The 17,145-nt window shown below is 40.7% G+C and overlaps 1 protein-coding gene across 26 annotated transcripts in view; it reads right to left on the bottom strand.

Annotated features, from left to right (window-relative positions):
* FNBP1 (formin binding protein 1) overlaps nt 1-17,145 on the bottom strand; it is a 110,247-nt gene that overhangs the window by 65,912 nt on the left and 27,190 nt on the right. For 5 of the 26 annotated variants that reach the window (XM_075170281.1, XM_075170273.1, XM_075170271.1 and 2 more), the window contains exons 2-3: nt 5,810-5,925; nt 760-816 (exon numbers count right to left, since the gene is read on the bottom strand). Coding sequence is in view for 5 of the 26 variants with exons in the window: in XM_075170273.1 (XP_075026374.1) it covers nt 760-816; nt 5,810-5,925 (173 nt within the window). In the remaining 21 variants the exon portion in view is untranslated. Of the gene's footprint in view, nt 1-759; nt 817-5,809; nt 5,926-8,535; nt 8,621-12,638; nt 12,886-17,145 lie in introns of those variants that run through there. The other 21 variants (XM_075170256.1, XM_075170253.1, XM_075170262.1 and 18 more) reach the window with 12 other exon arrangements.

Genomic DNA, 17,145 nt, shown 5'->3' with positions numbered 1-17,145 from the left:
TCTAGAAAGTTCTCTTTAAAGAATATCTTCAATCTCATCAAGGGCAGGAATGTTCTTAATGACATGTGGTCTATCATCACTCGTATCCATGTCCGCAGTGTCACTCAGTGAAGGAGCTGCAGTCGCTATCTGCAAGCACTACATTAGTCCCCTGCCACCAGGGAGATACAGTCTGAATAGGTGAATCAACAGCAGACAGCTGAGGCCACGCAACGTACTGCAACAGCAGCAAGTCATGCGTCGATCCATCCCGGGATACTGGGAGTACAAACTACATCCTCCACCTTACTCTTCAAGAACCACTGGTTTCTCTGTGGCGTTATAACATTATCCCTTTACTAATCTGTGTTGTCAGTCCATTTGAGTAATTTAATACTTACGCAAACTGCTCAAGTTTCATGCTAAAATTAACAACTGTTTCTGTTGCTGAAAGATCCTCACTTCAAAGAGCCAGGACTTTAAGCACAGTCTGGCTTAAAGTTTTTAAAGTACATGAAAAAAACAAAACAAACCCCCCCAAACCAGGCATCCAGAAACCACAACATATAAAGGGAATTGAGTAGTTACAGACCGAATCCAAACTTTGAAAATCTACTCCTTAGTATCTACCATATCAGCCTGTTTCTGCATGTATAATTTCTATACTCTTTCACTTGACTTTAAAATCTTTGGTTTACAAGCCAAATCCTAGTTGGTAACCCAACCTCTTCCCCTTCCTCCATCAACACATGCTCACCCAGCAGTGGATCATGAACATACCTGTATTCCTCCTCTTCTTTGGAGTTCTTTTTGGGTTGGTATTTCTTCGAAAGATTCCTAAAATTAAAAATACATATATATAAAATTAAATTTAAAACGTCCTTTAAATTAACTGGATAATCTTTGCATGCACACACATTCTGTGGGGCTTCAGTTTTTATTTGCAGTGACTAGACACCTTTTCAGAAGTAAATGCAATTAGGCTTTCATTGCATTGTAGTAGCACTCAAAGAATGGGCTGCACAGTGCTTCAGTCTCTATAACTGCAATAAAGTAAAAGATTCTGAACCCAAGAAGTTCATAAATTAAGGTCATGAAGTCAATATACCTGAGTTCTGGTTCTGCTGATGCACAAGTCTCCTTCACCTAATCTAAAGGAGAAACCCTTTCACAGTAAAAATACCAGTCCTTAGACACACAGACATGCTTCACAAACTCCACCCCCTAGAAGGTGCTACTCCATATCCAAAGGTCAGCCGGCTCATTAAAGTGTGATTTGCTGCAGCAAATGACACTCAGGGCCAGGCAGATTTGCCTGCCTTTAGCAGGATGCTTCCAAGGAAAAGAAAAATCTTCATAAAGCTGTGGGAAGCTGCACTGAGGTGATAAAAGGGGGACCATTTTATGATTATCAACTGATGCTGGGAGAAATGTGAAATTTGATTATCCCAATTAGCACAGATGCTTGCATCTCTCATTACCCCACATCCAACTAATGATTTAATTTTAAAATATTGATACGCTCTTCAAGTGATCGTAATCTTGAATAAGAAATTTGAACAGCACATTTGACAGCTAGTATATAGCTTTCATTGTCCTGAAAGCACTGCCTACGAGCCCCCAGCCAGCAGCACATCAGGGGCTTAATGGGTATGTGCTGTCCACCTGACACCGAACACACCTTGCTGATACTTAAAGCTCAACATTACGATGCATATTGCCCTGTAGCACAATACAACACCACACATCTTTTAAGCAATGCAAACTAGAGAGCTGACAAATCTTACTCAGCAATTTTAAAACCTTTTCAGTGCTACAGTACTGGGGTCTCCTCTATTCTAAACTCAGCCCTATTGCTATACGCCTTCCTGCAGCCTGTTACCCTACTGTGAAATGGAAGCCATTTGTTTTAGCTTTACAAGGCTGTTTCAGCGATTAAGAATAATACACAAGTGGTATTTATGGAATCATTGTCCAAAGGAGTACCAAATTTCATCGACCTAGCTGTGCCAAACTCTTTGGAGGACTGCCAGAACACATCCAGTTGAAAAGAAACTGCTTTTTCAGAGGTGTAACCCGCTCCCTGGTGCATGCTGGTTTCGCTGCTAACTGGGAGACAGCAGGGCCTCTTGTCTCACATATCTTATTCCTTTTGTTCTCCTTATGGAATTAAGAAGCATCTGCCCAAACAGAGTAGTAGCCAGAAGCCTGGCAGATTTGCACAGATAAACATGTGTTTCTCAAAATTTAAGTATCCCTACTGGAAGGGATCCAAATGAGCATCGCCTTTCCAGTCTCTGCCTTCTCCGAGAAGAGGATGCTCTGAAACAATGAACTTTTCTCTAGTTCTGCGTACAGCAGCTTCAACCAAAGAATACCAGCATGGCAAGGATAATAGAAACTGTTCTGCATGATTACAGTAAGTCTTACAGCACTCTTCGTATGCCATGGGAATGCCTCCCTCCACACACCTGCTTAAAGAGGAAAAGAAAAACCACAAGAAAACATGCACAGAAGAATACATTAATAGGGCATTTTCACACACACTCAAAACGTGTCCCTGCACTGACATGCTGCCCAATTAATTCTGACATACAGAGCTACTGTCTTCTGGTGAACCTTTAAAGGTGTAGAAATGCTACAGAGCCAGGGCAAAAAAATCCAGACAGGATGCTTTCACAGAAAAAAAGATTCTGAAAGCATGTAACAAGGCTTAGCATCTGGGTTAAACATGTTATTATTTTCTACGTGCTTTATAAAACACACAAAAAACGCAGAAGTGATACTGAATCCAGAAGTGATACCGAATCCAGTAAGAATCAATGACTCTCACACGTTGAAGTTCAGCATGCAATCATGCAGCGTCATGACCAGAACACCGGCACTTCCCAGGTTCAAGCTCAGGAAGCAATGACACCTTCAGAGCTAACACTGATTAAAGAGGGAACTAACACATAACAACAAAGATCAGCAGTAAAATAGCAATTCTGGAAAGATTCTGTGCTAGCCTGGGCACCTGTCTCCAATTCATGTTTTTATTTGTCTTTCACACTGCATCATTTATTTCTGCCTTTCCAGCTTGTTTTTCTGCTCCCTTATTTCCACTACTTTGACATCTTGCTCTTTCTCTCACATTTATCATCCATCACAGGTTCCTGATTCTCAGATTATCATGATATCTTAAGCATTTTTTTCCCCAATATGTCTTCCTCAAGGCTATCTATCCATCATCACATTAGGCAAGGCTTTTGACACACTTTTTGATGCTCAAGGTGCGTGTGCTGTAGGGTCAGTAGTGACTAGGGAAGGAGGACAACGGAACACCGCTTCAGCACTCGGAGCATAGCGTCCAGCACGTCACATCCAAGGGAAGTTCAGAACAAAACGCAGGAACGAGTGAACACACTACCATAGTTTCTGCATCCCTTCCTTCCCAGCCTAGTTTAATGCCTCAACAATTATAAAGAAAACAACCATGTCAAATCTGAGCTGGACTCTCAAACCAGGACTGACTGTAAACAGTACAAGCAGGCGCAATGTAGAAGGTATGTGACATTGGGGAGTTTCTTCCACTGGTTTCACCAGATAAATTTGATGCATCCTGCAAGTATGTAGAGCTAACTTAACACTTTTAAAACAAAATATTACAAATATATATCTGCAAAATTATAAAGAGGAAGGAAAGAAACATTTTTAAATAGAAGACAATTCAAAAGATGCCCAGGCTGAGATGCAGATAGTCAGACAGTAAGAATAGCTAGCTAGGGAGCCCAGAGACCAAGCAGAAAACACAAGTTTCCCAAAAGAAAATAAAGTTCAGCAGCTTTACTTACACCGTAAATAAAACTTTGAGTTGAATCCACAGGAGTATCTTGTGTTAACTTGTCCCTTTTTAATAGTATGTCTGCAAGTTATGACATGCACTGATACACTGCAGCCCTTTTACACCAAATGGATGTGATACAAGAAAGGTTTGCACAGGCTTGAGGAGACATTAAAAGCAGATGCATGATTTATTTTTATTTTTTATGTCCAGCACTGTTTTACCTCAACATTTGGCAAGTCTACTTTTTTTTTTTTTCTTTTATACCTCTAACTTCTTAGATGACTCCAAACAGCATTGTGTTTAAGAGCTCCTCAGGGATGGATGTATTTGTCCTCAAGTCATACCCGTGGGTGGGGTAGACAAATGCAGCTATGCATGGGGAATTAAAATACAGAGAGAAGAAACAAATTGACCAAGTTTGTTTTGGAAGTCTAGGACAGAGTAAGAAATAAGACTCATGAGTTCAGAGTTTCTAGATAGTCACAGGTAAAGCTATCTCCCACTGTCCTTAAACATTTTGGTTTTGTGTTTATTTCCATAATTACACTCTTTACAACTGAAATTTGTCATCCTAAGAAATTCACGGAGTCTAGTGTGTGACTCTTCCTAAGACAGGCCTGCTCACACAGATACTCTGCTGGGGTTTCCCAGTCCAGTCATACTCTTTCTTCCAGCTCATTTTGCCTCTATAATTCAATCTCTTCTCATCTCCATAGGATGTGAGCAATTTGTTCCTGCACAAGTCATTTTCTATTTCCTGCTTGTCTATAGCAGAAACCCTGGGGAATCCTTGTGGCATTCCCCTGAGAAAGCACAGAACCATAAACTACCAGCTCTTTGTAAATAACAGGCCATTGTGCACCTCAAATCCATTCTAACATAAGCATCAAAAATTCTAGATTTTTTTTTTTTTTTAAACATACATTGTGCTTTAGATACATACAGATCAACTAGAACCTCAGATCTCAATCTCTATAAATACTGAGAAGATGGAAGGAGTTCTAGTGTGTATTATAGTCTTGCAAAAACAGGTATGGATTTACTGGAAGGGTTAGGAAGGATTAGCCCTGCACTCCCTCCCCAGTTAGCTCCACCACCTCCAGTTTATCACCCTGGACACTAGTGGCTGACAACAATATTGCACCACAGCTCTCTGCTGCAGCAGGACTGTCTGTGTTGTACTCCCTTCTAACCCCTGTACACCTCTTGTTTTTGCTACCCTATTGAGAAAAGCCGGGTAAGAGCTACTCATTGTGGAGGGTTCTTAGCAGCCCTTCCCTTCCCCCTTTGCCATTTACACTGGATCTGACCTGAAGGAATATGTTTTCTGGGTCTGGTTCACATACACTCATCTCTTTACCTACAACCTGATGGTCGAACCAGACATGTAGAACGTACATAGCAGGAATTTCCAGTAATTTAGCTACTTGAGATAAATTCACAGGATCTCTGCTCTGTTCAGGAGACACATCCCAAGAACAGTGGCAAGATTATAAAACTGTCAAAATTCAAATCTCAGACTGCAACCTGGCTAACTACGCAGACGAAATTTCCAAGGGCTGAGATTGACCTTCTGACCTGCAGTTTCTCCAACACATGTTCATAAAGAGCCTAAACTTTGCCTTGCAACAAATGCTCATTATTCTGCTGAATTCTTAAACCCTTCAGCATTTATGCACAGCAGTCCTAATTTCATGGAAAACATTACAATGCTATCCTCAAAGCCTGAGCCATTAATCATGCATAAATCGTGAGTAAGCCCTTGTATGCTTCTCAGTCACCTAAATAACCGTTCTTTTTGCAAAGCGTGTGATTTTTTTAGCAGAGATTACAAACCAGTATCTTAAATTAACTTTAGCTTTCCATTCTCTAAATTAAAGCTATTCTCTAAAAGCCATTATTATAAACCAAACAAATTACCACTAATGAAACAGTAAACTTACAAATGATTACAGGCTCTGAACAGATGCAACTCGAAGTCCAGAACTTCACATATCAACTTACCTAAGCTGCTTTGCATAGCTGAGTTCGATCTCTGTTCTTTCTTTCACAAACTTGATGTATTTTTCCAGAACATCAATACCCCATTGCGTGTGTTTTTCTAAGTTGTCAAACTGGTCCTGCAAGGAATCAAAAAAATAGTTTCGTCTCACTGAACATAGAGATAACTAAAAATAATTTCCAAACTGCATATCACCATGAAAAAAGTGTTATTAATATTTTCCATTACCACAGTTAGACATTTTTGTAGTGACACAGGTTTTTACATCGATGGAAATATGTCTTTTAACATGAGACCAATTCAGTAACATTCTTCATTCCTCACTTCTGAATCAGTTTCATCTCAGAAATCCTGGCAATTCTACTGAATACAATCTTCTAACATACAGACATACTTAGACGAAGGATAAGAAATAGATACTCCTGCCAGTATTTCATTTTACTCTGAAAAGTTAATAGAAGTTCCATGAATTAGAGGTCTACTCCCAATTAATAATTCTGAATTTCGTCTGAAAAACATAGATTTATACTCAAGTTTTGCCCGTGTTATGAATTTAAAATATCATTTAGAACAGCTAACAATCTTTTTACAGAACAGAATTTACTTCCTCCGTAGCCTGTTTTGCTCTAAAACACAACACATGCTAACAAATGATGCCACACAAAATGACATTAGCTATGTTTACAGTAAGTTTTCTTGTCTACCTCCATTTATATACAGATGCTACTTTGTTCTTCAAATATTGTTTCCCTCAAAAACAGTCACACATGTTTTAAATAAAATCTTTTTCAATCAAGAACATTCCACAAGTCAGCTTGGGATTTGCAAATGCCAAGAGAAATTAGGCAACTCTAAACCCAAATTAATTATCCAAGCCAGCTTATTACTATCTGCAGATTTAACCTAAAATTACCTTATTTTTAAAAATGTGGTTAGTTCAGCAACACTCAATTCCATAATCATCCATTCGACACAACATTTCAGAAGTTAATGTTTCTACAAGACTCAAAAAATACTTTTAAACTGTGATACACTGAATACTTATCCTGACAGAAACAGAATGTAAACAAGGTCTTTTAATATCAGCCTGACTTATTTGGCATCGGGTTCCATTATGGTTTACACGGAAAATAGAAAGTAAGTTTGTATACCTGCAGTACAAAGGTTAGATTTACAACATTTTCCAAAGAATTGTACACAGCAATAGAACTGGGTCAGATGCTCAGCTGCCACAGAAGCGATGCTTCCTTCTATCTACCCGAGATTTGGTCTTGTGACTTTCAGTTTGTACAGCTATCATCCAGTGTTATCAGAGAAATACAAGCCCATTTCCTTAGATGCACAGAGTAGAAAAATAACAGAAAACTACTAAAAGCCTAGTTGATGAATATGATGCTTTTAAGCAAACACCACTTTCTACTTTGTAGCATATCTGGCTCCGACAGTAAGTTAGATCAGCATCAGGAGAGATTCTTCCAGATTGAACAAAACAGTCACGTACACAGGAGCCGCTCCTTGCTAACAAAACTGTATTTTGGAGGGGAGAAATACAAACCATGTTAGAGGAGGAAATTTGCAAAACCCTAGCAAGAAGGAAGTTAAACCAGCGGACAATATGGATGGAATAGGACACACAGGATTTGTGTACCTGCGTATTTGCTCTGGTTTAGTACAAAGTACTATTTCAAACCAATTCAGCCAAACCAGACTAGGCTTCAGTTTAAATTATGTCAGTATTAGTCAATTAAAGAGGCATTGGGGGGAGAATAGCAAAAGGGCAATAGTATAAAGATACAAAAATAGTAAAGAACTTCTAAGCCCCATGCTCCAGGAACTGAGAAAAAGTGGTTAAGGGCAATGGAAAAAAAAAAAAAATTCAAAATACACAGAATAAACCCCTGACTTCCAGCAATATAAGTCACCCTTAAAACAATGTAACATCATTCACTCAAAAGGAGGATGTAGGTATCCTGCAGAAAGGGAAGACGTGTACTAAGCCAGTACATATTTGCATATAGACAAATCCTTGTTTCAGACAATTTCACAGGTGGGGAGAATAGAAAGACAACATGGGTAACATCATGGACCTCTCCTCCTCCCGGAGGGCTCAGATCAGGAAGGAACACGGTGTGCTGTCTGGAGTACGATGCCAGCACAACGAGGCACCTTCTGCTCTGCTTCAAATATACAACCTCTACATCCCTAAAATTATGCTGGCGTCAAGAAAGTGGAGCAAACATGGCCTTTTTAAGGTTTCTGATAAAGAGGCCTTGTAGCTATCCCACACCCTACTCTTCCACAATTTACATTATGTAACATAAACACATGCATATAAAATAAATACCCCACGAGGCAGTCCATTGCTCACAAGTTTACATGCATTCACACACACTCCCAACTTTGAGAAGGGAAATCTCCTGGAGGGAAATCCACTCCCTAATCCCTGTAAGCAAGTTAAACCAACTTTATCAGATGTACTGTACGAGTAGCAAGAAACTTAGCATCCTAGTGTAACCCCATTCAAAGAGGAAAGGTCATGGTTTCCCACAGGAAACAACGCCTTTCAAGGAGATCCTACCCTTTGAGAGAATTCAGACTGCTGACTGCACAGAAAGATAGAGCAGGTTCACTCTGGAAAGGCAATGTTGTTCAAACCTCTTCCACCACCATCACCACCACCCTCACTCAATTCTCAGAGCATCTTTTAGATCAGAGTATGAATAAAAACCTGAAAATGGCTCCAGGTAGCTGCCTCAGTTTGGTCTGTTATGCCACAGATGGATCTGCCGGACTGTTTCAGCGGCCTCACTATGTCAAATTTGGCGAAAGAAAACTCCATGATGTGCAGCGCAAAGGCGAATAACGGCGGTGCAGCTGTCAGACAGACCAACTGTGTGAAGACGCTAACTTTCTATTTATAAAGTGAGCAGAGACACTTGTCCTGCGCCAAGCTGTAACCAGAAGAACCTCAACCAGATAAACTACAAGCATTGACCTCCGCTCTCAAGAAGCGAGGCAAGGTGAAATTTAGCTTTCTGCAGACTTTGCTACAGAGAAGAGTTTCTGTCCTTTTCCGGGCATGGAACAGTTTTGGCCCAAGTGCCATTCCACTAAGCAGCCAACGCCCCACAACAGTGTGTAACACTGGGGTCATGTATTCCATTATCCGTTCTCTCTTCTGTGTTCCTTAAGGATGAAAAAAGCCAGTAAAATTGGCAACGCCATCACTGGCTGAGCATGAGATTCCAAAGGAAAGGCAGCGCGGCCAGAGGGACCTAACACAGATGTGTCCTCCTTGTTTCATGGATCTGCTCAGCAAGCTGAAGGTTGGCAAAGGCTCTGTGTTAAAGCTAATGAATCGTATGGATGACAGAGTACATAGAATGCTTTGATTGTAAAGCATAACCTTTACTTCATGGAATCCCGAAGTCCAGGGATACATGCAATCAACGCAAAAACAGAACTTCTAAAAAGGAGATTTTTGAGAGTAGTTATCAACAATGTCATCCTTCAAACAATGAACACTTAAAAGATTTTTTTTTTAAATTGATTTAGTATTTCCAAAGTTTATTACAAAAATGCATTATCACATGGTATCTGAAAAGTTAAAAAAACCTCAACTATTCAGTAGCAAATTTGGTCTAGTTCTAGTATCCCTAACAATGAGATTTTCACCCTTCTCCATAATAGACTGCTTCCCATAAATGATTTCCCAGAAGCAGATCGCTAGAAAAGTAAATTCTTCATGAGACTCTCAAACACCAGTATTATGTTTCATTTCACTTTTCACTGAACTCCAGAATAATTTTATAGCTTAAAACAAGCTCTTCACAGAAATTAATCCTAGTAAAAAAGATCTCATGAAGAGGGCAATGCCATCAGTAAATTAGCTAGCTTGATTAACGTAAGCACTTGTAGCACTGGGCATAGGAAGCTTCTCATACTCAAACGCAAAGATCAAGGTATCAGTGTTGCACTGAAAGCCAGCAAGAAGCTGGTGGCTGGGGAAGCATCTACCTTACAAAAAGAAGCAAGAGTGCAGCTTGTGAGGATTTATCTGTTTCTGCTCTGAAGGAACTTGGCCTCACAACCAGAAGCAGCCTAGTCAGAGCAGCACATGATTTCAGCACAAAGCCCACCATCCCTGCCAGTGACTAGATCCAGGTTTAGCAGATGAAGTGTGCCACTACAGCTGTGCAGGTTCGGTCATCAGCTGGAAGTTGGCTCAGGTACCTCCATGAGCTGCTCTTTCAGCTTTTGATTTCAATGTACAACTTCTCCTCTGTTTGTTTTTGCAGCCTCCTCACCCTTCCAGTTAGGGATAGCATTAGGAAACAATAAATTCCACAAGGCTTTAGCATTCTTCAAGAAAAGCAAGAAAACAAGACAAGAAGCATGACGCAGTGTTCAGTGAGAATGCTCCCACCAGACCATAGTGAGGGGGGAAACAAAAGGTCACTTTGCACCTGTTTTCTCTGAAAAAGAAACACCAAAACATTTTCTAGAAGCATTCACGACTTTCCTCTGACTCAGAGACTGGTTTACATATAAGAACACTGTCGAGCAAAATACTGCACTGACAATGAGTTGTGGATCTCATCAGGCTACCACCATAGCCTTCACGTTATTGTCTATGTCCTTCGGCCTTCCAACCTGCCAAATCTCATGTTCTCCCTTTTCAAGTCCCTATACTTACTTATTGTGATAGCAACAGCTTATTAAAAAGAACAGACTTTTGACTGACAAGCAAGATATGCACATAATTAAAGAACTCATACAGCTGTAACTTATTCCTCTTCACCAGATTCCACCGGCTTCCCAATGACAGCAGCACATGCCAGTACAAACACTTCATGCCTTCCCAAGTGATGGAGGAGTTTCAATATACGAGCTGACCCGCTTGACTTCACGTGGGTGGGAAAGCAGAGCCTCTGCTGAAGCTGTTTGAAACAAACAGCATCTTCGTATTTGTTCAGAGCTTAACACATTCTTGAGCATGCACACAAAAATGAAAGCTCAAAAGAGGAAAGAAGAACTTTAGTCATTAACTTGAATGGGAATTGGACATCCAAGTACCCAGAAAGCTTTGAAAATTTTATCCCTAAGGCAAAGTGTGTTTCTAACTTCATTTCTGTTTCCATTGATTCTACCCCGGTATTTTTACCCCTGCCCAAATAACCTCACATTCATGCATTCTTTCTGAAACTCGGCTCCATGCTTGTTACACTGACAATGCTTAAAATGGAAATAGTGCTGCCTATTTGCTTTTCCTCATTTTAACGGCTACTTTAACCTGTCAAATCCCCTCACTTCTCAACTGTTCTCCTGAAGTCACATTCCCCAGCTATGCAAAGTATTTTTGGGAAGAAGAAAGTTAGCAATTACAAAAAAAAAACACCACAAAAAAACCCAAAAGAAAGATAAAGCTTTCTTCCCATTTCTAAGCCACATAACATGGAGTACAACCAATTATTGAGCAATAAAAAAAGTGTTATTCGTGTGGTCTTGAAGATCAGCTCAGTAAGATATTTCTTTCTCTTTCAAAAGTGCTTCCATCTATTGCAAAATAGTTCAACACAAGGCGCGTTCGATGGATGAGACCTCCACCCAGGGGCTTCAGCATTAACATCTACTGAAATAAAGGGGGTGGCCTCACTCTTCTTTTGAGTTACAGTCTCCGCCTCTCTGCAGCCAGACACAGCTCACGCAGGTCGCTGTACTCCCCGTGTCTGGTCGGCGCCTTTCGCAAACAGAAAATGACGTGGAGTCCAACTCCACCACACAGCTAGGCCAGAAGTCCTGGGATTTCTATTTGGATTCAAGTGTGAACGAAACATTAGATTCTGGGAGATTTTACCAATTAATTCTGCAATTTTAATCATCGTGTCAAACTTGCTCAGATTAGACTTAGGTGGCAGTGTTTACCACGCCAGCAACCAGGCTGAACTGTCACTCTTTCTGCTATTTTCACAGGCAGTGGTGCAGGAGTGTGAAATTAAGAATGCTAATACAGAGATAAGTAGGGAAGAAAGAGTATGCTGAAAATTCAGATGCTAATAACAGAAAAACAAGCCTTTATATTTAGCATATTCCTCCTACAATTCTAATCTGGCAACATAATAAAAGACCCATGATTCTTAAACGTTAAGAGTATTTGAAGATTTCCTACTGCCTCATTCTCTGATTGAGTTTGATTCCGTTTCCTCCCAAAATTACTTGTTTATCCACTGTCCTAAAACCATAAGTAGGAATAGGGGAATTAAATGCTAATTTTCACCTCTGATTCATACGTTCTCCTCCCACATCCCTCTTTTTCTTTTTTTTTTTTAAACACTCTCACCCATTTCCATAGGCAAAAAGGAATTAAAGTGAAGATCAAGAATACATGACAGTGTTCAAATTCTAAATGACTTTTTTAGATTCCATGGTTTAACAACTTCAAATTATAAAAATAATTAACATGATGATGAGACCTTCATAGGCTCGGGTAAGTCCCATGTGGCACTACAGTGCTAGCTGAATACAACAGAATTCAGATCACGAGATTCCTCAGAGACCTACAATAAAGCTATACTCAAATGTTAACAGTCTTCAGGCAAATTAATAATGAAAGAAAATGCATAAAGTACAGGCTGCCACTGCAAGAGCCTTCCAGAAAACACGAGAGCACCTCAACATCTGTTGACTCAGCCACTACTGATGAGAGACAACTTCCCACACAAAACTTGTCAGCTATAGTCAGTGAAATCCTCAGTTAATGACAACTAAACAAACATCCGTGTTTATACATGTGAAGTATATTAAGTATGAAATGGAGTACGGGACACTAACCTTTTGCTTCATGCAGCACAGACAAGGAGGACTAACAGCACCATGGAAGACATACCGATGAGACAGGGAGATCATCTCTTTCTGGTTTACATTCAAACGATGCTGTGGCTTTACCAGTTGTTTTATGAATCCACCCTTCCATCACCCCTGTATATCCGGTTCTTGTTCACAAAACTATTTATGATCACACGCATTTTTCATGCGGATCTCCTATTCATCCACGTGCTTAATTTCATTTTACCCTTTAAGTATTAAATAAATTCTTCCTGACCTTTCACCTTAAACAGGCGTATTTCCACTCAAGCTGAATAATAAATACCAAAGAAAAAAAATCCATCTTACTTTCCTACCTCCATTTTCCCTTCATCACCATCCCTTAAACTGATTTTTCCATAAAGCCCAAAAAGTTTTTAACTATTTTTTATCTCCTCAGAATGTCATCTAGTCAGGAGAAAATAGAAGCAGAAATAAGATTCTTTACTGCATCATTAGGCAACTGAGTGCATTTGAAACTGGGGGAAATCCCAAAAATCAAGAGTGGAAACAGACTATGTTTTATGTTGAAATACCTTTTTTGTTGCTACATAAACTCACCTCTAATTGTCCTACTTGTTCCAATAAACATTATGAATTAAGCAGTTTCTGGCCTATATTTCAGCCCTGAAATGCTTACTCTCTTCAGCATTTTGCTGAAGCTGCAAAGCAAAATAAGTTCTAATATTTATGCCAGTTTTAATTTGGATTTAAAATAATGTTGCCCCAGTATAATAGCAAGGCCCTTTGCACAGTAAAGTGTAGCAACAGGGAGTAACCTTCTTAATTGCTCCTGAGACCAACCACACTCATCCCCACCCAGAAAACCACCTTCCACAAACTCAAGAGTGACCCCTCCTGCTAATTAAGCAGAAGTGCTCTCTTCACAGGCAGGTTTTGGCCATACCCTAACCCTACCTTGATGGAAACTTGACTGAAGTCAACCAAGAAGTGCTTCTGAAAAAAAGCCACCTGAGCATACGGCGCAGAGGCCAGCACCTGGAGAGCAAAACGAATATTACAGCCACGCTGAGGCAAGGCCAGTTCTGGGAGTACAACCAGATCGTCAGGGTTGACAGGGAACAAATTAAACAGCAACTTCTAACAAAAAGACCCACCTGCAGTAAAGCAGCTGTACATCCCCCACTAACTAAAAATAACTAAAACGCTGAGCTTGTCTTCATACTTTTAGAACAACCTTGTTCTGGAGAAGGTGACGCACAACCCCAGACTCTAAAACCCAGCAGTAGGCTACAGAGAGCACGACAACAAACTGCAGCGCAAAGCCAAGTAGCAAGCTTTGAAGCGGGGAAGGGAGGGAGAGCGACTGCCCCAGCAGCAGCACAGAGCATCGGGTGGGCAACAGGACACCTCCGCCTGCCTGACCCGGCACCCGGCACAGCCCGAGCACTCGCGTTGGTGACCCACTTTAACACCTATTATGGAAGCCTTGCAAAACCTGACATGTGGTTCACAGGAGGACGCTTCCCTGTGTGAGTACAACCACTGTCATCAACGGCCAAGACGTTCACACGCACACACTCTCAATGCCCAGTTCTCTCTGCTGACAGCTTAAACTGTGAACTGAAACTACTTCCTGCAGCAGCCAGAAGCCTCTGAGTCACTGCTGCCGCCCGGCCGCGGGTGCAGGAGCGGTGGAGCTCCAGGAGGAGCAGGTGCTCCTGCAAGAAACCTCCTGGTCTTCGCCCCAGGGCTGCTCTTACTTCTACAGCAAATAGCCTTCCTCACCGGAGCCCAAACCTATTGGAGCCCAAACCTATTAGACCCCCAAACCCTCCACCTCTGCCATCCTGGTGTCAAACCAAGCCTTCTCCTCCCCCTTAGCCTGTCGTATCCTACAAAGGATGTGGTAAAGCAGAACTTGTGGTCCCTCTATAGCAACAGGGCACGTAACAGTGCTAACACAGCAGCCAGGAAGGAAGGTGCGAGAGAGAATGTGCCATACGAGAGAGGATGTGGTTGCTGGTACTGCAGCAGCTTAAAAAGATGCTGCGAGAGGTAAGACAACAGAGAGGAATGATTAATTCTGGGGAGTGGGAAGGCAGGAGGATGTGAACAGCTCAACTGGAGCAGGACAGAGCTGATGAGCAATAGGTGATTAAAAGAAACAGCAACTGAATCAAAGGATACTGGATAGTTAGGGACAAAAGATGATCCTTTTGCAGCCAAAAGGCTAACGGGAAGCCTGGTTTTCTTGGAACAAGGGAGATTTTTATGTGAAATTATGTATGTTACACGCCCTGGATGGCACATGTGGAAGAACATAAGTCCACCTAGTGTAGAGCATTACATAGGTGCTGTTTCATTTTTATTCAAACAATTACCTGAAAAGGCCATACAGAGGCGTTAGAGCCTTGACACAAGTCATCTGCTGTTATCAGTGGGAGACGCTTCTAAGAAAGTTGTGTTACATCTCTTGAAACAGGAAATGTGCATCTTAGAGGTGTCAAGATGTCATGCTTTTGAAAATGAATATTATAGTTTTCTTCGAATAAGGAAAAGGTAAGGCTCAAAAAAACATTGTTTGCAATGTCCAAGGATACTTTTCATGGATGGCCATGCTGCAGCAGCAATTCATTTCCTTCAAATACGTTTAAACGTTTTGAGGTTTGAGGCACTGCATGACTTCGCCACAATGAGAACCATCTGTCATAAGCAGACCATTCAGAAATGAACACTTCTTTTCAAGCATACAATTCTGCTTATAAAATACATGCAAGAAACCCCAGAACGGGACTCAGTTTTGTTTCAAAATACATTATAATGTGCAAATTACAACCCAGGATGTAAGAAAGCTCTTAAAGAGCAAGATAATAAGAGAGAAAACTCAACTAATGCCAGATGTAAGGTCAGAAATACCAACTACTTTTATTGAAGGACTGAGTGCATTTCAACCTTTTTCTGTACATGTTCAGTTACTTAAACTGAAGACAAACATGCACATGCTGCTTCTCCTTTCGGTGACACTACTGCAATTCAACCGATTTAAGTGAACTTACTCCTACTAGGTATGGAGATAAGCAGCAGAATCTAGACCTTAAAATCCAGACTCATTAGCTAAGCAAAAGCTAAGCAAAGGCTCATAACCACCAAAATCTACTGGGGCCCAGAGAGATGATGCATCTCTACCATTAGCATTAATGGTACCCACGAAACTCATTTAAAAAACAAAGAAACAAAACAAAGCAATGCTAACCTCTTCCTTCTGCTCATCCTGGGAGAATAGGAATGGGACAAGGATTTGGTTTTTGCTGACAGTATCCAGAGCTGCAGACTGAAAGCTGCACCGACCCACAGGGATTCACTGTTCTGTTCTGTGCGTTGCAAACAAGAGCTTTGAAAAATGAGCAGATTCTGGTGTGTATCGCTCTGCTGCTGGGATGGTATAAATCATGAGCCGCAGCAGAGCTCCAGATCCCAGCTGCCTCCCTCAGGAGTTGCAGCATGGTAACAATGCTAAATATATGCTGCTGTTGTTCCAGTAAGGTTTTTCAGTTGACAATGTTGCAACTTTTCACTGTTCCCCAGCATCATCCCACTTCCCCGATTTAATACACACCCATTCTTTTATTCTGAAATAATTTGAACAAATGCAATTTTAGAACTAATTCCCAGTAAATCTTTTGGTGCCTGGCTACATCTTTGGATTAGCTGTTGACTGATTATCATCCTCTTTTTTTCCATTCTGCGAAGCTCTCCCTTAATAATACCAGCTGTTAAAACAAAGATCAAGAAGATCTCTTGCCCACACAGTTTCCCCTTTGGGCAGCTGTGTACTAATTATTAAAAATGAACCATTCAGTGTTCCTGCTTATTGCACGGATAACTACAATAGAAAAACAAACAAGCCTGCTGATCCATTTAAAAGAAGGCACACACACACAAAAAGGGCAATTCTGTCCTCTTATCCAAAACCATGCTGAATTACAACAGTAGAATCTTATCCACAAGAACAATACTTCAAACTGTAGTAGTCTGTGGGAATGTATTTTGGGGAAACTAGCTTTTTGCCCAACTTCTTCATAAACCAATGCCCTACTGGATTCGTCACGTAGAACATCCAAGCTGTTCTATGCATCCTCAAAGTACATGATTTTGTTGTTAATATCAAACCTTTTCAAACACAATACTGCTCTAAGCACGCAGCTGGAGTTTAGGAACTCCTGAATTTCAATCCCATTCTATTGAATTCTTTGGAAGAGTAACATTTGGGTGAGGGTTTTTTTCCTTTGGTTTTGGGGGGATTTAATTTGATTATTTTTATATAACCACTTTAAAAAAAAAAAAAAATCAGTGACGTTGTTGAACTTTGCAACATAAGAGTCCTTGATATCCCTCTATCTAAATGTAGCCCATATGGGCTACATTTTAAAAAAAAGTAAAGGCCTTGTCAGGTATGCCTGGTATTCTCAATAGAAAAACTTCTGATCTTCTCATCTCCATTAAATAAATC

Source organism: Calonectris borealis, chromosome 21 (genome assembly GCF_964195595.1).
Source record: "Calonectris borealis chromosome 21, bCalBor7.hap1.2, whole genome shotgun sequence".
NCBI classification, from domain to species: Eukaryota; Metazoa; Chordata; class Aves; order Procellariiformes; family Procellariidae; genus Calonectris; species Calonectris borealis.
Note: the sequence above shows the minus strand (reverse complement) of the source record. Positions and strands in the feature narration are given on the sequence as shown.